We start from the raw sequence: 25,971 nt of genomic DNA, 5'->3' as shown, positions 1-25,971 counted from the left end.
ACTGTCTCCATCCTCCCACACCTCCTCATCTTCCTCCTCAGCAGGCCTGGCTTCCTCATCCTGCAGAGCAAGCACAGGGACAGTCACCAGCCTGCTCATCCCAAACCTGGCCAGCAGGGATGGACTGCTGGGACCCCCTGGACGGTCACCCCTCTGCTGGGCACCATCCCTGCTCTGCAGTCCATTCCCGTTCCTGGCCTGGCATCTCCTTTGAACGGGATGTTAAACCACAACCACTTGCTCGGCTGGGTTTTGGGACATCAGAGACTCCCCCAAGGCAGTGGACAAAGCTCCTGTTCCCACACCCTCTGCCTCCCAAAGCCCTGCTAGGGCCAGGCAGAGCAAAGGAAACCCCTCACTTCCTGCTGGAAATTTCCTCTTGTGCTCGGAAACCCAGGGAAATCGTGGCTGCCCCATCCCTGGAAGTGTTCGAGGCCAGGCTGGCCGGGGCTTGGAGCACCCTGTGGATGGAATGAGGTGATCCTTAAGGTCCCTTCCCACCCAAACTATTCTGCCATTCCAGGATGATTCTGTGATCTCTCCCTGCATTTATTTTGCATCGCTTCCTCTCTAATTTGAATTCCCAAATCAAAATGAGTTTTTAAAGAAATCATTTAAAATTATCCCAGGAATAAAAAGGGGTGCATCAAACATACAAGAATCATTCCTACCTCCATCAAATCATTATTAATTGGAAGCCTCTTTCCTCATCTCTGTCCTTAGTTTTCCTTTCCTAGGAAACCTTGTGATCCCACAGTTTCTCCAAGAGATTTACTGGGATTGCAGAAAGCTTTGCTCTGTCAGGGAGGCAGGGGGGTTGACAACACTTGTTCCTCTGCATCTTTATCCTTTAACCAGCTTTCCCCCAGAATGGTGCTGCAAGAGAAGTTCAGAATTACTAGAAATGGATCAGGTTCACCTTTTGTCCTCACTCTTTTCCAACTACTTCCAAATTCTTGGAATTATCCTCAAATGAGGCCTAGCAAGCTACTGTGAAAACATCGATCAGAGGAACATCCTGAAAAGAGAAAACCACATCCAGCAGCAGCCAAAACAATCCCATTGCTATTCTTACCTGGTCTCCAGGTGCTCCTGCCAGAGCTCCCAACACCCATTGCCATTCCATGAGGGTGAGGAGGCAGTTTTGGACGTGTTCTTTGCCATGGGATGGGAAAACAGAGCCCAGAGGGTCTTTGTGTCCCTTCCAAGCCACCCCATGATTCCATGATACCATCAGCACCTATACCAATTCCATTCTGGAAAGCCCAATTCCATTCCTCCCATCAACTCAGAATTTCTCCCTTCCTCTCTCTGCTCCACATCAGGCATGTGTTGCCATGTGCCACAGACATGGGATGCCTCAGCATTGCCTGGGAATGCCACTCAAGGCTGCCCTTGTGGCCTCAGCGCTCCAAAATGCCCAGCTGGCTCCCGTTCCAGCTGGGAATGTCCCAAACAGCAGCGTGGGCTGTGCCCTCTGCCATCCCACCATTGGGACAGCTCCCATAGAATGTGACTGACTTACTGGGTTTGCAATTCCTGGCTTAAAAGTCAGGTGGTGGAATATCCTCTCCTGGGAATATCCAGAAGACCAGAAGGCTCCCTGGAAGCCACAGGTCAGGGACAGAGTCAGATGAACGATCCTGAACTGGTTTTCAGGGGATGCATCCCCAGCCTGTGGCTGCAAAAACTCCAGAGCTGTTCCTTCCCCTTGGGACAGCCAGGGAAAACATCCCCAGCATGGATTTCTGACAGGAAAAACCTCACTGCTCCAGGCTACTTGGCCAAATCCAGGCCAGCACTCCAACAGGCTCTAAGGACAAAACAAGAAAGAAGGGAAACGATGCTTTTTACTTGTTTCAGTTGAGCTGCACATTTATCTTTTCCCATTTTGCATTTCAACGATGCAAAAGTGAGAAGGAACTTGAGGAGATGTGCTCGGTCTGAGAGAAATAATTTTGGAAAAACTCACCTCACTGGATACTGCAGAGACAGTAAAATTCCAAATGGATTTCATGATCCTGACAATGCCAAGTGCACTTCAGGGATAAGCCACAAGATCTTACAGAAAAACAGACCCAGCAGTACACATCCAGGAAAACATCTTGGAATTAAGGGGATAAAATCATGGTTTATTTTCCTGCATCTGTTTGATTTTAGGATCCCTAAAAATGTTACATTCCTAGAATCAGGTGGGGGGGGGGTAAATTAGAGGTAGTTTGTGATAAAAAAATTGTGGTTATAGATAGGGCAGATATTTATGACTTACATAACTCCGTAATGTAAATATGTCATATATTAGGGCACATAGATATCTATATATATATAACATTTTTTATGTGTGCACAGATATAGTTTATATCAGACACTGTGCCTGTCTGAGGGCCTTGCTGCTTAGCTCCCAACTCATTCCTGATGAAAACATCAGGCAAAAGTTGTTTGGTTTAACTGTTTCCTCTTTTCCTTAATAATTATTTTACTCACTTGGAATAACCGAGAACAGCTGTTATAGATGTGCAGCTCCCAGTGGGACCAAGGCGCTTTTCTGCACAATGCAGAGTGGCTTTTAAGAGATTCATTAGTCAAAGAAGTGAGGATTAGGATTTCAAATGCTCTTGGGCAATCAGGCTGGCCAGAGCTCCCTCCTAACTGTGGGACAGCAAAACCCCACAGCCAAGGGTAACCAGGGATTGTGGGGATGGAGAATTTAATGCCACACAGGTGGCAGCTGTGCCAGTTCAACTGATAAAAAAGTAAATCCAAGATTCCTCTAGAGGAGTATTGTTCCTGGATGTGTGTAAATACAGGGACACCTCTTTACTCTTAAGCCAGGGAGGGTTGCGGTTGTGCTGCCAGTTTACCCTTGAGATTTCCAGGCTTTATTTCAGCTCCCCTGGCCAGGCCTGATGGGCAGGGCCGGAGCCGTCGGGTGGCTTTGGGTGCGCCGATGCCGTCACGGCCCAGTGGGGGTGGGAGCTTAGGCTGTGGTGGCAGCCTAGGAAAGGGATCAGATGTCTCCTAGAACGGCCCAGAGTCTAGGAATGGAGGGGGAACTGAACTGCCCCCCCAGAATGCTGCCGGGCTACAGTTCTGGGCCAGGCCCGTCAGAAAAGTGGCATCGTCAGTGGCACCTCAGTGGTTATTGTCCTTGGAATGATCAGGATCAGGATGAAATCATGTTCATGCACTACTGGGAAAGCAAGGAGCAGGATCAGTGCTGTAACTCTCTACACTCTCTCCAGGAGTGCCTCAGGTCATGGCAATTTAATGTGCGGAATAGTTTCCTGTGCCTACCTGGGCAGCTGCAGTTATTGCACAGGCATTCAGGGCTGACAGTTCCCTGCGGGGAGAGCTCAGCACATGTCCACAGAGGCAATCCCAGCATCTGAAAGAAAGAAAGAAAGAAGCAGCAAAAGGTGAAATCTTCTCTTTCCAAGTTATTTCAAGTGCTCACACCCAAACCAACCTTTGCTCTTGATGCGAGTGATGCTTTCTGGGGGAAAGCAGCCGATTTCCAAAGTTCCCTTCCTGCCCCGTGCCTGATGTGCACAGGAGAAAACCCCTTCCCTGAAGGGACTGTGCTCCCTCTAATCCCATTTGCCCAGTCTGTTCCATGGGGATATTGCCAGCCTGGGGCAGCAGAGGCACCCGCAGCTCTCAGCACTCTCTGCTCCAAGCACAGCTCTGGGCTCCTTTGCAGACTGCCTCTGCCATGGGGTTTTCTCCAGGAGAAGCCAAGGAATTGCTCATGGAAGGGTGGAGATTAAGTTAGCCCAAAGGAAGTAAAGAATAAATATCTCATTTTTCCATCAAAATGCTCATGGTCTGCCCTACAGATTATTTCAAGTTTTTCCCACAAGCTTTGCCCTACCCATCACCTTATTTTTACCCCAAAAAGTAATTTTCTATATCCTCAAGAATGTCTCAGTGTCTATCCCCAAAATTTTCACTGTGTCTCTGCAAATGACTGCCTCAGTTTACCTCATGATGTTCATTCTCTTCCCTGGGGATTGCTTCAGATTTTCCTTCCGAGCTGTCCCTGTCTGTCCACTTCTGATTTCTTCTTTTTTACAAGAAAGTATTCATTCACTACCTCTGGAGATTATCTCCAGTTTTACCCCCCAAAATTTCCCTAACATTCACTATTCATTGCCTGATTTTTACCTCAGTATGTTCATTCTCTCCCCTAGAGATAACCTCCGATTTTACCCCCAGTATTTTCCCTACCTGCCCGCTAACTATTTACTCTTTTTGACCTATAAATATTCTCTTTCTGCCCTGGAGATTTCATCAAGTTTTACTATGAAATATTTCACTATCTTTCCAGTACTGTCTCACTTTACCTCACGATGTACGCTCTCCCTGCCACACATCCCCCCAGATTTCACCTCCAAAATTATTGCTACTTGTCCACTACTTACTACCTGATTTTCACCTCCGTATGTCCATTCTCTGCCCAACAGGTCATTTTAATTTCTACCCCCAAAACTTTTCCAACCTGTCACCTAGTGACTGCCTCAGTTTAGCTCAAAAATGTTGTCTCCCCTAGACATTACCTCAGACTTTACCCCCAAATTTTTTCCCTGTCTACAAGTTACTACCTCCCTTTAACTTCAGTATGTTCATTCTCTGCACTACAGACTCAAATTTACTCTCAAAATCTCCCTGCCTCTCCAACACTGATGACTTCCTTTTTACCTCAAAACATTTATTTATTTTCTACCATGGAGGTTACATCAAGTTTCAGCCCCAGAATTTACTAATACTCCCACAACTGATTCACTCAGTTTACCTCAAAAAGTGTTCATTCCCTCACCTAGAGATGACCTTGTATTTTACCCCCAGAAGTTTCCCTACCTGTGCACAACTGATTGCTATAGTTTACTTCAAAATCTTCATGCTCTCCACTACAGGTCACCTCAAGTTTACTTCAAACATTTTCCATACCTATCCATTACTGATTATCTCAATTTTTACCTCAAATAAGTCATTCTCTACCTACAGACACTGGATAGTAAATCATACAAAGATCTAAAAGTCTGCACAAGAAACAGCAGAAGGTTTTCCATGAATAACACAAGTTCCTTTTTTCCTCTCCTCCACCTAGGACTGCTACCAAGAGACAAGAGAGTTGTTATCAACACTCGAACCTCCCAAGCGTTGTTATTGCTCAGAGAGCTGCGCCGGCACTGAGCTACTCCCATGCGCCTGCAGGGCTTTGGGGAGGGGCAAGACCGTCCCACTCCTGCCGGGAGAAATTTCAACGCCCTAAAAAGTCATTTCCCTTCTCTCTCTCTGACCCAGGGCCAAAGCAGCTGTGTAGAACAACATGGACTATTCATGGAAAGGATGAGTCAGTTGTGGGAAAAACACTAGAGAAAGACTATCACCCCAAATTTCAGGGTGAAAACACACTGCTTGTTAACAGGAGCACACAAACTCATTTAAACCAGAGAGGAAACTGCACACCAGGAAAAGAGCTGAAAGATATGCTCTGCCTTGGTTGATAATTCCAAAGGAAATTCCCCACCGATCATAGGCAATTATCTATAATTTTACCTCCATGATCACTGGATTTCTGACTTGGGTTTCTGTGGAAGTGTTTCACAGATGCCTTGAGGGGTCAGGGGCTTGGTTGGATTCTTTGTGGTTAGTCCTGACAGGCCCAAGCCAAACCCACCCACCTACATCAACGCTCCACCCCAAATTTGCATGAAATACTGATAACAATTTATAAATACTCCCCTTCCCTGTCCTTCCTTACACATCCATAGAGCAAATGTACTCTATCCATTGTTCCCAAGAGCACCTCTCCAGCCCAAATCCCAGTTTTCACAAACACAAACCAAATAGACCTAAGACAATTATTCCATCAGTGCCTGCAATTCTGAGCTCCCTGTTCCCTGCCACTCACACAGCAATCTCACCTCAGCCCAGAGACTCCCTGTCCCCAAAGGGAAACACAACCTGATGGGGCACAGCTCTGGCACCACATTTCCCCTTGTTCCTGGAAAGCCCCAGGTAAATCCAGTCCCTCAGACCTTGCATCCCTGAACACCAGGAGAGCTGGAGTTTTACCCAGATCCCAGTGCCCTGCACAGCTGCACTGACACGAGCACAGGCTGATCGCTCTGCCCAGCACCATCCCTCATGTTCCTCCCATTGCTCCCCAAGCGTCCCCAAACCACCCCGTGTCTGTGCCGGGGCCAGTGCCTGCCCCGAGCCCAACCAGAGGCTGTCACCCAGCCCTGCACCAGCTCCCACCCCTGGGAGAGCTGGGAATGCACTGAGAGCTCAGCTCCCTGGGCTCCCCAACACCCAAACCAGTCCTCAGACACACAAATAATGCCCAACCTGCCCCTCCGGGCACAGCCAAACACCACAACTCCATCATCCCCAAGGAACTCCGGCAGGTTGCCTCTTCACCTCTGCCCTTTTCCAAAAGACACAAGTAGGACTGGGCTGTCAGAAATGGTATTCCCTAGGCAGTTCATCCCAGCAGAGAGGAGAAGAGGAACCCTGTGTCCCTCTGACTAACCCCACAGCATGGGCAGGACCAGCTGGGCTTTTTGTATGCAAAATTTTAAAATGAACTGAAGAACCTGAAAGGCAAAAAACACCACACACATAAGGTTAGAGCCAGTCAACACACACACAGACAGACACACTCTCACAGACACACTCTCAGACACCCCTTCTTCAGCTTACACTCTGACTGCAGCCCTTACTAGAAACACCCCCCCCTAAAGAAGATGTTAAAGCATCTTCCGTCTGCTTCTCCTTGATGTGGAACAGTAGACCCTGGGAAAATTGGTAACATCAGTGACCATAGGGATCAAAATCTGCCTCGGGGACCTGCAAGACAGCATGAGGCAGTCTACAAGTAGCTGACAGCTAGGAGTTATCCCCACACCAGGCCCATAAGCTTTCTACCCAAAAGCCCACAGACAAGAGAGGAGAGTTTTAAAACTGTTCAAATGAGCCACGACTGAATGTGCCAGGGCAGGGCAGCTCCAAGCATAAGTGGCACATGGACACACAGTGCATCAAATATAAGCAAAGATGACACGAAGACTTGAGAGAACGCTTCAGAAGATAAATTCTTGAGACCAGGATGCTTTGAGACGACGGAAGCTATGGAACTACTGCAGTGAGGAGGGTCTAGTACACTGCATATAGAAGTCCAAGGGAATGGCACATGAAAAAAGATACTACCAAAACTGAGAAGGAAGACGGATAGGAACATCTTGTGTACTTCTGGTCTCAAAAAGCAAAACCATAAAGATGCCAGAATAAGCCCAATCCAGAAAAGTATGCAAGTACTCCCGCTGCCGATATGGCCCATAACGATGCCTGTAAAGAACTGAGACATCACAAAGCCCTGTGACACTGAAGACAACGGACACAAACCACATCACATAGACACAAATTGAAACTGCCCAGCAGTTTCACCTGATGGGCCCAAGATTCCTAGTGCAAGATGAGCCAGAGGCCCACGATGCCGAAGGAAAGAAGGCTCTACGGCAGTAGTATGTGACAGTGAAATGTAAACTCCCTATGAGAAGTTAGTGCCAAAGCTGGTAAGAGGATGCTCAAGAAGTGCAGCAGGCCTAGAGAAGGAGGCAACGACTGCCAGGTGATACAAAGGGTTCCCTAGAGAAGGATTCTGCCGCCAAAGGCTGAAGTGACATCACAAAACATGACCGACCGACAAATGGCCAAGATGCAAGATGCCCACGTGTTATGCTCAAGAGTGTGGCTACACTGAAGAGTAGGCAAAATTTAGACCATGGCAATCATGCCAGACCCGAAGGCAGGCTCCTCGGGTGAAAAGACAGACAATGACATCAAGACTCAAAATCCAGTGATGCGAAGCTCACGAGAACATGGAGATGGGTTGGAACTGCCCGGCCTGGCAAAGGCTCGAGTGATGCTGAAGAAAAACTCCCTTAACCTCCAAGGGGCCCGGCCCAATACAGCCCTCTCCTCTCAGCTAACTTCAAATTGCCTCCTGTGATTCCAAAGGTGTTTGCCTTCTCCCAACCAACAGTCCCCACACTTAGCTCTCTGAAGACCAGCAGACGAAATCCATCCTCGACAGAAAACATTGCTTCAGCACCGTGGACGTCAATACATGGCCCACAGTCCACTTCGGCGGCTGCAAAAGACAGAACAATGACAAAATTCAGACTGTGATGACACGTCCCAGAAGTGACCCCTTGCACAACGCCCCTCTCCCTCATAACTGCTGAGGCTCATCGCTTACCGGCCGTTTCCAAACTTAGGCTCTGCACCTACTTGTGGTACCTAAAACAACAAAACAAACTGTGACTATCACCCTCCAGAAGAATAATGCGCGGGCTCCCTCTGCACCGCTGGCCCAGGCTCACCTCAAATCTTCATCCGACTCCGGAGGTGGCCTGGACGATGCCTGCAAAGCAAAAAGGGACACGCTTCGCATGCTGCCACATACCTCTCACCTATCAGTCGCCCCACCTAAATGCCAACTCACCTGCTCGCCTCTGTCCCTTGGCATGCCTAGGGCAGCAGCAGCAGCACCTGCAGAGAAGCAAAGCAGAAAAACATGCTGAGAGACTGAAACCACAGCCTCCCCGCTCCAACTGAAGTACACCACACCCATACCTTAAGCTTGCACGCACCTGGCCTCCAGCATCCCCAGGGCCAGGACACCTTCCCAGTGGACCACCTAAAATGCACAAACAAAAACGGATGCTTAGAGCTGCACCAGAAACTGATACCCAAGCAGTAACAACTCATTCTGTCCACCAGTCACCGCTCACCTCGCTCCATCGACCTTGACCACTGCTATTCAGCATTACTTCCTACAAATAAAGATGAAGAACAAAGCTGTAACACGGTCACCATTTACACTTGCCCTGCAAAGACAAACGGTGACTGACCTTCCTGTGGGAACCACCTCACCTGGTATGGGGCACTCTGTCACAGGTTCAATCCCTCTGCAGCTGAAAGAAAGTTACGACAAAAGTCAAAGTACTGCATGAGAACTTACCAGCTCCAGACATCTTGTGTCAATCTAGAAATACCATCTTGAGTCCAACTAATCCCTACATTACAAATGTCAAGTCCCTAGGACTTATCCTATTACACCTACACCCAGACCATGTAGCAGGGCAAAGCAGCCCCGGCCCAAACACACAGACACCTGTGACACAGGAGATGACAAACAAGGGGATGCAACAAGGAGAGGAAACTCTCAGCAAGAAGAATTACCAATGAGATGACCTAGATGAGGCCGATGAGGCTCAAAGAACTCCGGCAGAAAAAGACCCTAACAGAAGGACTTATGCCAAGAACCGCAAAGATGGATGCCCGAGAACCGTACGGTTGGAATCCTCCACCTATCCTCGCATTCTCACAAGTCCTAATCTGTTATAATGGATCGTTGTGGTGCACAGCTGTCAATACAGCTCAGAACAAGACTGTAAAAGGTGTCTGACTCGATATTGCTAAAGAGAGATGCGATTCCGATGCATGTCCAAGCTTGCAAGTCAAAGGTTCAAGAGTACCAGCATCGGGCCAAGGAATGCAAAGGAGACGCTAAGGATGATGCCCAGCATTTCTGATAAGCCCCTCAAAGGGGTAAGGCAGAAGACATGTGACACGATGCCCAAAAGACACAGAACACACAATAGACAAGTGACACAACACGCACCGGGACTGCTCTGCCCTGTACACCTCAGCATTGTGATCAAAAGTGAGACTTTCCCTTTACACGGCCTAAGGGGCCCTCTCGTGGACATCCCCATCTCCAAAGCTAATTCAAAAATCCCTCCCACCAAGTCCTGACCCAGCACACCACTCTCATCCCCCTCCCTGAGGTGTAGCCCTCGACTTAGCTCTCGGATATCCAGGGATGCAAATCCTCATCAGGTGCAAAAGAAGGCCGCCTCGTCCTCTGGGGAGTTCCTGCCCTCAGTGAGCTGTTCTCTCTTAGTCTACTACAAGAAAGAAAACCAAACATCAGTGCCTGAACTCAGCAGCACATCAGCCAAAACCCAACAATTCCACTACTCACCGTCTCCTGAGAACGCCCCGGTCCTCGGCTCATACACCGTGGCCGCACTCCAAGGCTGCCGGCGCAGGGTATACCTGGGTTAAAAGGAGACAAGGTGATGGGGCATTGCTGAAACTTGAGTGGACCCTCGCTCCTCCCTCCCTCCCCGAGTCGCTGCAACTCCTCAACCATTGCCAAAGGCTGCCCAGATGGCACCTTCAAACAGAAAAGGTACAGGCTTCATCGCAGAGTCCTGTAATAGTTCTGGAAGGCTCACAGGGGCAGCTCAAGGGTGATAAACTGGCTCCATCAGCTGGTCCATGAGGGGGTTCAGCCCCTGTAGGCATAATACGAGTGGGCCACCTAAAACACACAAATGGATGCTTAGACAATGCATGCTTTGAGCTGCCCCAGAATTTGGCACCCAAGCAATAACTGGTTGTGTCCACTGGTCACTGCTTACCTCACTCACTTGACCTTGACTGCTGATATCCAGGTTTACTTCCTAAAAATAAGGACAAAGAACAGCCCTGCAACATAACCACCATGAAACACCACCCCTGAAAAGCTGAATGATGACCAACCTTCCCAAGGGAGAAGGGGCAAAACAAAATGGAAAGGCACATACCAATGTAGTGTCCAAAAGTGCTGCATTGCCGAGGCAGGTTCCACCTGAAAGTGCTCGACTGTGACCTCTGTCTGGAAGGGTGTCTCTCATGTTGGAGTAGCAATTTGAATGCTGCAGACCACCTGTAAAACACAAAAAATCAAAGGCTACTTATAGTTTCATCACTAATACAACAACTCCAGTAACATCCAGTTCTGTGCTGGAATCAATACTCATCCAGCTCATGGTCCCCCCGGTGCCAATACCCTGCTGCTTCAAGCACTTCACATCTTCAAAATGAAAGTCCCAACAGTGAGGTAAACGTAGAGCCCAAAGTCAGGCCATAGCTTGGACTTCAGGCACCGACCCACCTCGTTGCTGTGCTCCTCTGGCCTCCTCTGTTCATATCAGGTTTACATCCTATCCATCTGCAAAAGAATTATTTGTCAAAGTTACCCAGACAGACAGGGAAAGCTTAGCCTTTCCCAAGTTCTCATTCCTCAAAGCAAACTGCCTAGGATCCCACAACAGTGGGCCTTAGGACAAACTACTATAAAACTGCAAGACACCACTGCACCACTCCCACATCTGCACTGAACACCACACAGACTGGCCACAGTCACTCTGTCCGAGGCATGGCTCAGGTGGCTAAGCAAAGCAAAAGGTTCCCTCTAAAGTCTCCTTTCTTCTCCACCTACCCCCTCTCAGGACTACTCTACAGGGCAGAGCAATTCCAGGCGAGACACAAACTCAACACATTATACTACAAACAGTAGGACACAAGGATGATAAAAAAAGCTCTCGGCAAGAAGAACGATAGCAAGAAGAAGAGACGACGCCAAAAGAGACAACCGAGGGTGTGGCAATGGTGGATGAAGGAGGCTCTAAGGAGCAGAAGAAAAGACTGTAACAGTGACCTCTTCTAAGAACTGTCAGTCACAGTGATCAAGATGGCTGTGAGAGACAATGCCACATTTAGAATGCTCCCATCTCCTGACAATCTTACAAGCCCCAGGACATTACAGCTCACGGCTGGAAAGGATGGATGGCAGTACAGCCGGGAACAAGGCCTCAAAAGACATCTGACTCAATGCTTCCAAGATGTGATTCCAAGATGCGGCCAAGCCCACTGGTAAAAGAACAAGTGACATTGGCATCCTACCAAGAAGTATGAAAGTTCAAGAACCTAGAGATGATGGCCAATGCTTATGATAAGCCCCTTAAGGATAAAAGGCACAGAGATCTGATCCGAGGGATGCCAGAAACACAAAACACACACGGGACGAGACAACACACACTGGAACTGCTCTGCGCTGCACACCCTACAGTTGCAATCAAAAGTAGGGCTACTCCCTTTAGCTTACCTAACAAGCCCCTTGGAGAGCATCCCTTTCCCCTACACTAATTTTTACATCTCTCCCAGGAATTTCCAACCCACTACCCTGCTATCATCCCATCTCTAGGTCCTGGCCCCCAACTTAGCTTTTAGGTGACCAACAATGTGAATCCACACTGGATGCAAAAGGAGTCCACCTCAGCCCTCTCCAAAGGCACTGTGATCACCAGGTTGGCATCTTAGTCAGCTATGACAAAGAAAACTAAAATCAATGCACCCGTGGAGTGGCATACAAGCCAAATCCCAACAAGTCAGCTACTAACTGGGACCCTGCTCCCACTCCCACTCATACTTACAGTCCTTAGCTTACCTATCAGAAGCCTCCATCTCCAATGTCATCTTGGACCCAGGGTAGCTTCCTCTTGCAGCAAAATGAATCTGCTGAAAAAACTGAAGTATCGTACCTGACACAATCTGGAATTTCAGGAAGTTGCCATGAACCATGCACTTAATGCTATCTTCTTCACAGAGTCTTCAAAGCCTCTATTACTTCAGATACCAAAAGTACCTGCTGAAAAAAAGCTGAGAAAACCCAAAAGACCCCCTTCACAGAAATAAGAAGACACCCTTACCCCCACTAACCCCACAGAGGAAATGGGCCTCTTTTACCCAGGACTGGGGTTAATATACCCCTGGCCAGGCCCGCCTCTCGTTCCCACAATGCCCGGGAAAAGGGAGGAGGCAATTTTACCATCAGGGATAAAAGCACTGGGAGGAGTTGTAGCTGTTTGGCTGCTCTGACTTAAATTCCAGGGGAGTAAGGGGCTCTGTAGGTGCCTTCTTTTTTTACTACAGCCACACCTGCCAAAAGAGTAGATAACAGGTAAGAGAAGAAGCTTCTTGTCTCAGCAGCATAGGCAGGTGAGTTGGGTAATTCCTTGTTAACATGTGTAATTGTTCATTAGTCATTCCTGGGTAGTATGCTGTAGGCAACTAAGTAGGCAAGAGAAGAATAGTAGTAGTATAAATGGTGTAGCTCCTGCTGGGGCTTCTAGTTAGGGCCATAAGTGTCATGAATAAGAACAAGAAAAGTAATGGACTCTTGGGCAGCATTAGGTTATATATGTACTGGGCTCGCTCCCTTGTGAGAGATTTGATGCCAGGGCATGGGTAGAAGTGTGGATTTAAACCCTTAAAATGCTGAAAAAGGGGAGTTTGCTTCAACTGAACCCCTTAAAATGAGGGAATAGGAGATGTTTGCCTTTACTAATGCTATTGTAACTAATGGGTTCTCCCTTCTGAATCACCTGAAATACTGCAGCCTTTGGTACTTCCTTACCTCTCTATCCTGCCCTTCAATCCTGTTGCAAACGCGGGGAAAACCCAAAACTCTGGGTTTTTTCCCCCCCTTTCCTTTTCATTTTGCCTCCTCTTTTCCTGCAGGTTTTGGACTATCCAGGCTTGCATGTGGATTAGACACCTTGGAAGCTCAGCTCCAGGTGGGGTTGCAGCAGTGTTGGAAGCACCAGGGATTCCCCCGAGGTTTGGTGTGAGGAGCTGCAGTTTGGGAGGGGCTGGGATTTTGTGCAGTCTCTCACAGACTTAGAAAATAGCAAGAAAATCCTTCCTAGCAGCATTTCTCTATCTACAGAGTCCTGAGAGCAGGTTGGTACGGCCAGTGCTGGGACTCCGAAACAGTGACTAAATCCTGTTTTCAGGGCTTGAGGAAGAGAGCCAGTCCTGTGTGTTTGGGCTCACAAAGAGAAACTGAAGTGCTGCATTTTGCTGGACCTGAATTAAAGCACAAGGGCTGTGTTTTGATGCTCAAAGCGGGCTTTTCGGGCCAGGGCGAGTCTGTGTCTCTGAGCTCCGAGTCCTGCCTTAGGCACAGCCCGAAGCCGGGCTCCCCGGCCTCACGCAGAGCTCGGGAGCAGCGACTCAGCGCCGCGTCCGGGGCTGGCGGCAGAGCCCGGGGCCGCGTCGTGGGGCCCAAGGCGGGCTCCGGGAGGGGCTCAGGGCTGAGCGGAGCCCGGCCCGGCGCGTCGGGCCCGGCTCGGGATCCCGGGGCTGCCCGGGCGCTGGCACAGCCCCGGCTCCCCGCGGAGAGCCGGCCGGAGCAGGAGCGGCAGCGCCGGGCTCGGCCCCAGCGCCCGTCCCGGAGCGGCTCCTCCCGGTCCCGATGCCAGCCCCAATCCCGCCGGGGAAGAGGCGGCGCCGCCCGGGACCCGCAGCGGCCGCCAGCAGGACCCGGAGCCCCGGTCCCGGGAGCGGCCCCGGTGCGCGGGGCGGGTCCGGCCCGGGAGAGAGGGGCGGGGCCCCGAGCGATGGAGCCGCCCCCGTGCCGGGCAGGGCGGGCCCCGGGGCCGGGCGGGGCCGGGGCTCTGGGGCGGTCCCGGGCCCGGCTCAGGTGCGTGGGGCCGAGGTGTTTGAAGCCCCGGAATTCGCCCCCTGCCGCCATTTGCTCCCTTAGAGCCTGGGGAGGTTGCGGCCGGGCCGGCCTCCCCGGGCGTGGCCCAGGTGAGGCCCCCGCTCCCCCTCTTTCTCCTGCCCTTATACTCCTCCTTCCCTCCCTTCTTGCATGCTCACACCCAGTCCTCCCCGGTGGCCACAGCTCCTGGGGGTCCCTTATGGCTTCACACCCCTCCCTGGGTGTCCCCTCTGTGTCCCCCACGGCTGGTCTGGGCTGACCCCCCTGTCCCGCAGGATCCAGCCCGGGATGCTGCGCGGTGCTGAGCACTGAGGGGCACCATGGGGTGCGCGGCGTGGCCCCCCAGCCGTGGCCCCCTGCGTGGCGCCGGAGCCCCCTCGGTCGGTGCTGAGCGCTCCTTGATGGAATTGCAGTGAATGGAACAGAAGCCCAGCACCCTGGACCCGCTGTTGGAGCCAGAGGACACCCGGTGAGCTCCCACCCCAGCACGGGGACATGCGGCAGACACGTGTGGCACCACGCCTGGCGTGTCCCAGCACATCCCTGTGTGGCCCATACCTGGCTGTGCCCTCTGTGTCCGAATGCCGTGTGTGTCCCCAAGTGTCTCCATGTCCCAGTGCCCACTGTGTCTCTTGCGTCGTCGTGCCCAGTGTGCCTTCATGCATCCCTGCGTGGTCACGTATGTGTCCGTGCCCTGGGTACCCCCTGTGTCCCCATGTGTCCCTGTGTGGTTGTGTATATGTCCATGCCTCGTGTGTCCCTGTGTCCTGGGTGCCCTTTTTGTTCCTGTGCCCATATCCCCGTCCACCCCATGTGTCCCCACTCATGTTCCGAACCTGGGTGTCCCCATGTCCTGTACATCCCCGTACCCCAGGTGTCCCCCAGCCCCGCTGTACCCCACATGTCCGCAAGTGTCCCTATGTCACGTTCTGGGTATCCCCACACGTGCCCATGTCCTGCGTGTCCCCCTGCCCCCCACATGTCACCGGCTAGGTCCATCCCCTGGTGTCCCTGTGTCCCCACGCCCACATGCCCCCACTCGTGCCCCGCCATGGTGTCCCCCCACTCGTGCCTCTCCCAGCCGCCCCCTCCCCTCACCCTCCACCCCCCCCGGGACTATTTCGGGCCCCCGGTGGGGGGTGGCGGCCCGGGGTCCCCTTGGGCTGGAGCGGCCCCGGGGGATGCGGGGTCCCCGGGGCTCCCCCCCCGCAGGTGCCGATCCCCGCGGCCCCGGGCCCCCCCCGCGGGGACGGGCGCGCGCGGACCCCCGCCGCCCGCCATTGGCTGAGCCCCGATGACGTCACTTCTCCGCTCAGCCAAAAGGACATTTTGTCTTTGACTGGGAAGGAGCCCCTCCCCCACCCTTTTCCTTCCCCTCCCCCACCCTTTTCCTTCCCTTCCCTTCCCTTCCCTTCCCTTCCCTTCCCTTCCCTTCCCTTCCCTTCCCTTCCCTTCCCTTCCCCCGCTCGGTCCCAGCCCCCCCAGGGCAGTGTCGTGTCCCGGAGGGGGGGGTCCCGACAGGGGTGTTCTGGGTGGGGGGGGTCCCCAGGGCCCTCTCCTACCCCCCCCATCCCGCACCCCCGGGCTGGACCCCACCTGTGACATCGCTGCACTGGGACCCCTGGGTGGGGGCTGCCCATTTCCCAGCAGAGAAGGGGGTTCGAGGGGGGTTTTGGGGGGCTGTTGGAAGTTTGGGGGGGTGCAGCGGGAATCCGTGGGCACCCTCTCAGCCTGTCACCCCCCTCCCGTAGGTGGCTGGATGGGAAGCGCAAAAGAAAGAGCAGCCAATGTTTGGTGAAGAGCAGCATGTCAGGTACGGGGACCCACGGCACCCCCCGAACCCCCCCGGGCACCCCATGGCCCTGCTGGGCACCCCCGGGTCCCCCGAGTACCTCATGTGCTCGCCGGGTTCTGCAGGCACTCCGTGTGAGCACTGCAGGGGCCTTGAGTCCTTACCAGGGACCCCTGGATACCCTTCGTGTTCCTTGTGGACATCTTGGGGTCCCCAAGTCTCTTCAGGCAAGTCAGGGTGCCACGGACACCCCATGTCCCTGGCAGGCACCCTGGGGGCCCCAAGTCCTTGCCAGGGTCCCCTGGCCACCCCATGTATGACCTGGGTCCCCCAAAGTCAATGGACATCCCTTGTCCCCCATGGTCACCCCAAGATTCCTGTGTCCATGCAGGTACCCCAGGGTCCCACGGATGCCTCATGTCTCGACCGGGTCCCCTGGAGTTCCACGGACACCCCTTATCCCCTGTGAGCACCCCAGGAACGCCAGGGTCCCATGGACACCCCATGTCCCTGGCAGACACCCCAAGGTCCCCATGTCCCCCAGGCACCCCAGAGTCCCATGGATACCCCACTCCCATGTCCCCCCCTGCACCCCACATCCCTGCAGGGTCTGCTGGGGTCCCAGTCCCCCACATCCCCCTCGGCGCCTCGTGGGTCGGGGTGCCGCCATTGGGGCGGCAGCGCCCTGGGGTGGGCGATAAGGGGGGCCCTGTGGGCACTGCCCCCCGCCCTGCCCCATTCCCGGCGGGGAGCAGCCGGCGCCGGCGGGACCCGATGGGGGGCCAGGGGGGAACCCAAGCGTCCGGCTCCCGCCCATCCCCTGCACCCGCCCCGCTCCCGGAGGGAGGGAGCACCCAGGGACCCCCGCATCCGGCACCTGCAGAGCGCCAGAGTGGGCTCGAGGGGTGCCCACGCCTGGGTTTGTGGGATCCCGGGTGGGTGCGGCAGTCCTGGGGTGCTGGGGACACTCCCCTGAGTTACAGGTGCTCCATGCAGGGGGGACCCAGGCATCCGGTCCCTTTCCCATCCCTCTCACCCTTCGGGGATCCCCAATTCCAGCCCCCCCAAAACACAAGGGTGGGCTCCCGGGAGGGACATGAGGGGCCCAGGGTGCTGGGGACCGCCCCATGCATCATGGGCAATCTGTGCCTCAGTTTCCCTGAGCAGTCGGTGGTGGGGAGGCTGGGGGGACTCTGGTGGGGGGCTGGTTCCTGGCCTGCCAGGCGGGGGGACCACGGACAATGACAGGGACAGTGGGTCTCTGTGTGCCAGGGGGACAGGGACCCCCCCCGCTGCCGGTTCCCGGCCAGATAATGGGATAATGGGGGCTTAATTGGCGCAGGGGGGCTCAGGCACCCCCCCACACACCCCCAGTGTTAACCCTTCCCGTGCCAGGGCAGGGGTAGTGGTGGGGCAGACAGTGGGTGCAGACAGAGGGGAAACTGAGGCACAGGGAGGGGAGGGCTTACTGGGGGTCCCTGGCATGGGGTGTGTGGGGTGTCCCTGATGCTGCATGTGCCAAGGGTCCCTGATGTGAGGCATGCAAGGGGGTCCCTGACTCAGGATTCCTGGAGGATCCCTGATGTGGGGTGTGTGGGAAGGTCCCTGCTACAGGGTGTTCCAGGGGTCCTTGACTTGGGGTGCCCTGAGGGTCCCTGTCATAGGAATCCCTGTCATGGAGCACCCCATGAGTCCCCGCTGCGGGGGTCCCTGCTCTGGGGTGCCCTGGGGGTCCCTGACCTGGGGGTCCCCGCAGGGTACATCCCTAGTTACCTGGACAAAGATGAACAGTGCGTGGTGTGCGGGGACAAGGCCGCCAGCTACCACTACCGCTGCATCGCCTGTGAGGGCTGCAAGGTGACTTGGGGCAGGGGGCTAGGGGGGCTCAGCAGTGCTCACTGGGTCACTCCCCCATGCCCTCCCCAGGGATTTTTCCGTCGGACCATCCAGAAGAACCTGCACCCCACCTACTCCTGTGTCATCGACAAGATCACCCGCAACCAGTGCCAGCTCTGCTGCTTCAAGAAGTGCATCTCCGTGGGCATGGCCATGGACCGTGAGTTGGGGGGCGTGGGGGGGCTCGGCTGGGGGGCAGGTTGGGGTCCCGACACCCTGGGGCACATTGGGGTACCCGGAGCAGCTGCAGGACCGGGCTGGTATGTGATGCAGCAGTGGGGTAGAATGCATGAATGGGGGGTCCTAGCTGACTGGGGGGCATCCCAGATGATAGTGGGGGGCTTTTGGGAGGTGGGTTGGGGTCCTGGTGCTATGGGGCAATTTGGGATGCCCAGAGCAGCCACAGGAGGAGGCTGGGGGGGGTCACCATGGGGTGCTATGCTGCAGCTGTGGGATGCATGGATGGGGGGTCCTGGCTGATGTGGGGGGATCCTGGCTGATGCTGGGGGTCCGGCAGTGGTGCTGGATGACTCGAAGCGGGTAGCCAAGCGGAAGCTGATCGAGGAGAACCGGGAGTGGCAGCAGAAGGAGGAGATGATCAAGTCCCTGCAGCATCGCCCCAGCGCCGAGGAGTGGGAGCTGATCCGCCTTGTGACAGAAGCCCACCGCAGCACCAATGCCCAGGGCAGCCACTGGAAGCAGAAGCGGAAATTCCTGGTGAGGGGATGCAGTGGAGGGACTCTGTCACCATCTCGGTCCCCCACCCTGGCCCCCAGCCCTAGCCAGGATCTGCTGAGCACTCACACACTCAGCACACACATGGTGGCAGTGCCAGGGTTTGGGATGTCACCGGTGTCCTTGGGCAGTCGAGGGGGGTTGGGACATTGCCCAGCGTCCTTGAGCTGGTCACCCCTAAAGGGTTCAGGGGTGAGCAGTGACCGAAGGGGACAGCTGTGCCCGCGGGTGGCCCCGGCCCTGCCATTGGCCCTGTCACTGGCCCTGTCACGCAGCTTCCTCTTCTGGCTGCTGCACTGGCCCTGCCACGAGTGTTCCCCGGTGACATGGAGGCCCCAGAGGGGGGGCAGGGTCACATCACACCCCCCGGGGTGTCTCAGGGAGGGGGGACAGGGTCACACTGCACCCCCTGCCACTGTCCACCGTGGGGGTCCCAGAGTGGGACACGGTCACACTGCACCCCCAAACCCCACTGTCCATTACGGGGGACACAGTCACACCACACCCCCCCCAATGACCCATCTGCTGTGGGGGTCCCAGGGGTGACACGGCCACACCACGTTCCCCAATGCCACCATGGCAAGTCCCTCTCTGCCTTCAACCTGGATGACACCGAGGTGGCCCTGCTCCAGGCTGTGCTGCTCATGTCCTCAGGTGTGCGTGCACACCAGTAGTGGGGGAATGGGGTGGGTACCCCATGCCAGAGGAATCAGGGTTGGGTGTTGGGTGGGCACCCCAATGCCCAGAGTTCTCACTGTCCTGGGGAGGTGTTGGGTGGGCGCCCTGATGCCAGAGATCCCCAGCAGCTTCAGGGGGAATTGGGAGGGCACCCCATGCCCAGAGGCTGTGCACGGGGATTGTTGTGTTGGCACCCCCTTGCCCACAACCCCCAGCACGTGGAAGTGCACTGGGTGTGCACCCTAATGCCCAGAGTCCTGACTGTCTTGGGGGTGTGTTGGGTGGGCACCCTGATGCCAGAGCCTCACAACATCTTCAGGGTGTGTTGGGTGGGAAACCGTGCCCCCCCTGGATTTTGGGGGGGTTTGGAGTGGGCACCCCAATTCCCAGAGCTTCAGGCAGCTGTGCCAGGCTGGGAGGGGTCCCAGGAGCATGAGGTGGGCACCCCAATCCCTGGTACCCAGGAGCACAGGTCCCCTTGGTGCCCTGGGGCCCCCTGCCAGGCTGACGTGGGTCTGTGGGGTGGGCACCCCAACACCCAGGGGGTGCATGGGACACTCAGCCCTGTGGGAGGGAGAATCCCTGCAGGTATGGGATTGGGAGAGGGACTCTTCCATGGGCAATGAGTGCCAGGACAAGGAGAGGTTTAAACTGAAAAGGGGAGATTGTGATGGGGTATTGGGAAGAAATTCCTCCCTGTGAGGGTGCTGAGGCCCTGGCACAGGCTGCCCAGAGAAGCTGTGGCTGCTCCATCCCTGGAAGTGTCCAAGGCCAGGTTGGACAGGGCTTGGAGCACCCTGGAATAGTGGAAGGTGTCCCCGCCATGGCAGGGGGGTGGAACTGAGTGAGCTTTAAGGTCCCTTCCCACCCAAACCATTCCATGATTCCACAATCCCCTGATGATTCCCTGATTCCCGCAGACCTGACGGGGCTGATCTGTGTCGAGAAGATTGAGAAGTGCCAGGAGATGTATCTGCTGGCCTTTGAGCACTATATCAACTACCGCAAACACAACATTCCCCGTTTCTGGCCCAAGCTGCTGATGAAGGTGATGGATCTGCGGGGGGGTAGGAAAGCAGAGACCCCCCCAGTTTCTTTCTCTCTCCCCCACACTCTCCCTTTCTCTCCCAGCCTCCCTCCTACCCTCTCCCCAGTGCCTCCCACCCTCTCTCCCAGCTCCCCTGTGCATCCCCGATCCCCCCAGCCCTCCTTTCTCCCTGCTCCCCAACCCGACTCCCCTCTCTTCCCCCTCTCCCCCTCATCTGTCCATCATCCTTTCCCCCCCTCGTTCTCCCCTGTTATCCATAGGAAGGAAAGCCCGGTGCCCCAGTGTGTCAGGTGCAGAGGATGAGCTGTCCAGGTGCCGGGGGCGGGCGGGGCTCTCCCGGCGCGGGGCCGCCCCCGGGCACCGAGTGCCGCCGGTGCCGTGGGTCGCGTGGCTTCTCCGGTCCCCTCGCACCGTGGAACGGCGCCAGCCCGGAGCGAGTCCCGGTAATGGGCGCTGGGGAACACGTGTGGCTTGAATGGAAAAAAACCCAACCCCGACCTCCCAGGCTTTTTGCCTCGGGGCTTTGTTGCTGTTGCCTGAGCCACGCCTTTAAATACCGACGAGGGCGCCTGCTGGAAGCGGTGTTCCGTGGTTTTTGTACTCTCTATTTGTGGTGTTCATTTTTATCTGGATGCACAGTTGGGCTTTTTGGGCAGAAGGTGCCCCTCAAACCACAAGGCTCGTTTCAACCTTGTATTCTATTGTTTGGACGATCCAGGGTGGGTGAGGACTTTGTCTTGTTACCGTACTAGGGAATGGAATGCAGGAGGTTCTTACAATTTTGGTATTGAAGTTGGAGTGTTGAAGGATATCGGTCTGATGGTAGTCTTAACCTATGAGCTACAGGCATTTGTAAAAAAACTTCAGCCTTTCCTTCCAGCAGCCCTATACATCTAAAAGCACGTGCATTTCTTAACAAGTCTCTGTGTCATAGTGACTTTAAAAATTAAAACACGTGTGTTCTGCCTTACCTAGGACTGGGGCTTTTTTCTACAAGTTCAGTTTGAGCAGATGTTCTTGTCTGTGCTTTTAACGTGAATGGCCTTGATTTTGCAGCAAAGTCAGTGAGATGGCACCTGAATGCAAGGGTTTGGGTTTGTGAAGCTTTGCAGAATGATGGCCTATATTTATATTTCTTTCAGAAACTCTCCGTATGCTGCACACAAACCTAATTTAGAGAGTTTTACTGAGACAGCAGATTCAAGCCCTCATTGTTAGGGGACGTCTGTAATGCCATTGTCTGCTTGACATTAATTCTTCCAGCTGTGCATCTATGTATTGTAATTGCCCTGACTTTTTTGGTCACAGTTTGTTTTCTGCAGTGCCCTCGTGCCTGCGCAGCACTCGCGATGCTGCCGTTGAACCTGGGCTGTGTGACAGATGGGGCTGTCCTGTATCAGAAAATTACGGGAATGTATGTAGACGTCAGATGGAATGCTGGTCTCTCTGCTCACCCTTGGCTCTGTAATTTCGTCATCCAGCCATGGAGGACCTGTGCAGCCATAACTGGCCAAGGTAGTGGGGGAGCACAAGCTGCAGCTCTGCAGGAGATAAGGGACCTCTTGCCCACAGCAGAAACAGCAAGTAAGTGCAATTCTCAGAACTCTTTACTGCGCCCTTAACTGCAGTATTTCCCTGCTCTATAATCTGGCCAAAGTTAGGTAGGTTTTAATAGGGATAGACACATTTCTACCACAAAGGTCACCTCTCTGCCAGATTTCAAAATTTCCCTTCTGAAGCTAGAGATCCTCATATAAAAGGTTGCCTGAATTTATGTAACATGTGCCAAGCAGTCTATTTTTCCTTTAATAATATTCCTGGAAATAGTGGAACTGTTTTGGCTAAAGCAGATGCTGAACTGTTCAGAATGAAATTCTCAGAGCTAAAATCTGGCCAAGTAGAGTAACGTGCCATTTTGTTAACACTGGGGAAGGCTGAGCTCCATGGCAGCAGGGAGGGGAGGTGGCACTGCTGGTCGGCAAACCAAGGAAAGCAACAAGCGCTGCTTTTAGGAAACTGCCAGCTTGAAGCCAGTGAGGAACATCCTTGGGCTCCTGCACTCTGTGTTTTTATGTTCACCTTAAATAATGAACAGAGAAACCCAGAGGCACCAGCGCTACTTCCAGTTACCTTGAACTGCTTAAACACGTAGTTTAAATCACCCAGGCTCCGTTCTCCCCACCTGTATTGCTTCTGGGCTTAAGGCTGGATGTATCTATGGAATCTATAGTTATGTATTGGAGTTTGGCCTGAAGTAATTTGTGTTGCCGACTTGGTACTCTTTCCCTGCCCTGGAAGTCTATCTGCAGAACCCCTCTGTGCCAGACAAGAGAGTCCCCCATAGATGTTTCACTATACAGTTATATCTTTTGGTCAAAGCCTTACAGGGCTATGATGTGAATGAGGACAAAGCTCTGTTTTTCTTCTTTGCTCTCTGCCCTGTCTTCTTTCTCTGTATTTTAGGACCCAAGTAACAGGGCCATAAAGCTCCTGTTCTGCTTCCTGGTTGTGTCACCGAAACTGCAGGAAAAACAAAAAAGCCTCCAGCAACATTTTTAATGTTAGAGAGTCAAGGCACTACTTTATTCTCTGGCCAGGATGTAGCACAGAAATCATCTCATCCACACATAGCCCGGGTGTGCCGAGAGAATCATTCCATGACACATGACCTTTACTAGAATTTTCAGATCTTTTTTACAGTCAAAACTCATAGAAACGAATTGGGTCAGTGTTCATTGGTCTCAAGTTGTGTAGTTCCTAGTATCTGGTCTCCTATTAGATCTGTGTTTCTTCGCTTCTGATGTTAATTAGATCTTCAGGGGTAGATGTTCTTAGATGGCCGCTGACATCTGTTCTGGTGATGTTCCCTCAATGGCTTTATCTTATTGGGGCTACTCCTAGTCTTTTGAAATGCTAAACCCATCAGGCCTCACCTAGAGAAACAATGCCCTGGAAAGAAGCTTCAGTTCCCTTTCCCTGAGGCAAAGATGAGCAAACCTGGCCAAAGTCATATATAAAAAATTTTTAAACTGGTATGTTTTCCAACAGTTGTATATAATGCTTTATTACATAAATGGGCTGGGAAAAGCTCTGGTACCCCTTACCAAGTTGGCTTTGTCTCAGACAATGCTGTTATTTTGGGGCTAGACATGAAGCTCCTGTCTCTGGAATTGAAAATGAATATAGGAATGACTGAACAAACAAACCTGGTACACTCTTAAAAAATTGTGTGCCCATTGACCTCAGCACCCCAAGCTGGATTCCCATGCTCTTTCCAAATTCTTGCCGTTCAAGTCCTTTCCATGCGCTCACTTGCTACTCAAACTTTTTTTTTTGTTTTGTTTTAAATGATACTGGTACCAGAGCACGGGCACAGCACTTCTATAAGCTGCAGAGCTGTGAATATCTCTTTTTATGGATACAGTGTGTGCATGCTGTGGCTTTGGGCACAGGGTATGTCAGTGCTAGTGCAAGGCTAATAACAGCCTCTAAAGATAATTTGAGAAGTTGCTTACCTTTCCCCAGGGAACAGGACATGTCTTTGTATTTCCACCTTCAGATACACAACCCACTTGTGGGCTTGACTGCATAGCAAATAGAGTGTGAGAGTCATCCTTGTTTATATGGATTTTTTTTTCCCCCTCTCTCCTTTATGTTTTGCTTTGCCCTCTCGTTTGCTTTCTGCCTGTTTTCTCTGAGGCTAGTGATTTCTTGGCAAGTTATTGTTCATAATCAAAGAAAGGTAGTGGGCAAGCAGCAACTGCTGTCTTAGGTAGCCCAAGCTGATCCTGCTGCTGCTTCGGCAGGAGAAAGCAGCTGTTTGAGAAGAGCACAGCTGTCCTGGGCTTTGTGCACACACGGGCTGCTCAGAGCAGCCCCTTGACCCCATGCTGGCTCTGTGACCTCTGCCACTCTGACTGGTAACAGTGATGGCAGTTTGTGTTGAGGCTTTGTTCTCTGCTCCACAGAGAGAAACATTAAAGTGCAGAGTAACTAAGTGGCTTTTCAAAGGCTACAGAATGAATCAGTGAATGAACAACAACCCCCAGCGGCTCCAGGCCCCCTTCTCTCTGCAGACCAATGCCTTTCTCCCTGTGTGAAGATGTGCACGTAGGATAGGTTGCATACAGAATTATGTATTTCAAAAGAAATTTGAATATTAATATTTATATTGTAGTGATGCCACTGTCCTCTAGGCTCTGTAAATAGCAGCACCACAACAATGTGAATTATTCCTTTTATGCAAAACCCTGGCCAGTGAAATAGCTTGCCAATACAAAATAAAATTGCTGCACAAAAGTTTGACAGCTACATTCATTATATATGTCAATCAAAGGATCCTAAAAGCTTTATTGTCCCTGTACAGAGTCTGAACAATCTGCTAGCCCAATATGCCGCAAAGCTATTTTCTCTCTACTCCTTTCATTTAAAAAATAGCCACCAATAACTTTTGACAAACAGTCTGAGAAAACTGCATGAGCAGCAAGGAAATCTTAGATTTTCTTGGCTATCTGTGGGCTGGAGCCTTCCACTCACTGGGCTCTTTCACATGTCACAGTAGATGAGATCTGGTCAGAAACACGGAGCCCTAAAATTACTCTACAAAACCCAGGCTGGCTGGGGTCGTGGGGAGGGCATGGGGAGGTAGGGAGGAGAACTTATGCTGAATATAAACGAATTAAATAATTTTTGGTTAAGGCTTTTTGTTGCTTTCCCAGGTATGGGACATTCAAGCTCCTCTGTCCCAGGTCTCCCCCAGGTTAGGCTGGGCCTGTCTTGATGAGCTCTTGCTCTCATCAGACCACCCTACAGCTTGGGAGTGTGAGGCATGTGTATTTCGGCTGGATTCCCTTTTTCCATCGCGCTCGGTCCTGCGAAGCCCAGCTGTCACTTATGGCTCGAGGTGTTGTAAGCGGGGCAGGGGTCGGGCGGGAGCGGGGCTGTGTCCCGGGAGGCGGGTCTGGCGGCCGGTGCTCCCGCACGGGCGGTGGGGCCCAGGCCGGGCCCTGCCGGGAGCGAGGGCCCGGCAGCCGCAGCGCTGCGAGCCCAGCGCGGCCCCGCGAGGGAGCAGCCGGCGCGCCCCGCTCCTGCCCGGCCCTCACGCAGGCCGCCAGAGCCTCCCCGGGAGGGACAGACCCCGCACCTTCGCTTGGCCCTGGGGAGGCCACATCTGGAGTGCTGTGTGCAGTTCTGGGCTCCTCAGGACAGGCGAGACATGGAGCCTCTGGAGAGGGTCCAGCTTAGAGTAACAAAGATGATTAAGGAGAATCTCATGTATGAGGAAAGGCTGAGGGTGCTGTCCCCGGTCAGCCTCGAGAAGAGACGCCAGAGAGGGGAACCTCATCAAAGTCTATCAGTATCTGAAAGGGAGAGTGCCAAGAGGATGGAGCCAGGCTCTGGTTGGGTTTTGCCCAA

At 53.2% G+C, this 25,971-nt stretch overlaps 1 protein-coding gene and 3 long non-coding RNA genes across 9 annotated transcripts; 2 read left to right on the top strand and 2 right to left on the bottom strand.

The window, feature by feature from the left end:
- Positions 1–8,798: 8,798 nt before the first annotated feature.
- LOC138114013 (uncharacterized) lies at positions 8,799–10,415 on the bottom strand. The gene is made up of 3 exons (XR_011152444.1): positions 10,058–10,415; positions 8,944–9,977; positions 8,799–8,843 (listed from the first exon to the last, which is right to left on the bottom strand). It is a non-coding gene; the product is annotated as an uncharacterized lncRNA (long non-coding RNA).
- A 595-nt stretch (positions 10,416–11,010) lies between these two features.
- LOC138114026 (uncharacterized) lies at positions 11,011–12,605 on the bottom strand. The gene is made up of 3 exons (XR_011152454.1): positions 12,350–12,605; positions 12,142–12,226; positions 11,011–11,071 (listed from the first exon to the last, which is right to left on the bottom strand). It is a non-coding gene; the product is annotated as an uncharacterized lncRNA (long non-coding RNA).
- Positions 12,606–12,758: 153 nt separating this feature from the next.
- LOC138114112 (uncharacterized) lies at positions 12,759–13,793 on the top strand. Its single transcript, XR_011152493.1, has 3 exons — positions 12,759–12,862; positions 13,423–13,526; positions 13,631–13,793. It is a non-coding gene; the product is annotated as an uncharacterized lncRNA (long non-coding RNA).
- Positions 13,794–14,750: 957 nt separating this feature from the next.
- On the top strand, positions 14,751–25,632 carry LOC138114111 (thyroid hormone receptor alpha-like). 6 transcript variants are annotated; one of them, XM_069023236.1, is made up of 7 exons: positions 14,751–14,876; positions 16,159–16,220; positions 16,591–16,664; positions 17,956–18,042; positions 18,126–18,255; positions 18,613–18,812; positions 20,429–23,921. In XM_069023236.1, exons 1-7 carry the CDS (start codon positions 14,824–14,826, stop codon positions 20,432–20,434), a joined length of 612 nt encoding a protein of 203 aa, XP_068879337.1. In that variant the 5' UTR covers positions 14,751–14,823; the 3' UTR covers positions 20,435–23,921. The 6 variants fall into 6 exon arrangements, 4 of the variants coding, with proteins under 4 accessions (XP_068879337.1, XP_068879338.1, XP_068879339.1 ...); XR_011152492.1 differs by lacking the exon at positions 16,591–16,664 and adding an exon at positions 25,275–25,632 and having other exon boundaries at positions 14,752–14,876; positions 17,956–18,255; positions 20,429–22,140; XR_011152491.1 differs by lacking the exon at positions 16,591–16,664 and having other exon boundaries at positions 14,752–14,876; positions 17,956–18,255; positions 20,429–22,140; positions 23,020–23,921.
- The last annotated feature ends 339 nt before the right edge of the window (positions 25,633–25,971 follow it).

Source organism: Aphelocoma coerulescens, chromosome 8 (assembly GCF_041296385.1).
Source record: "Aphelocoma coerulescens isolate FSJ_1873_10779 chromosome 8, UR_Acoe_1.0, whole genome shotgun sequence".
Taxonomy (NCBI): domain Eukaryota; kingdom Metazoa; phylum Chordata; class Aves; order Passeriformes; family Corvidae; genus Aphelocoma; species Aphelocoma coerulescens.
Note: the sequence above shows the minus strand (reverse complement) of the source record. Positions and strands in the feature narration are given on the sequence as shown.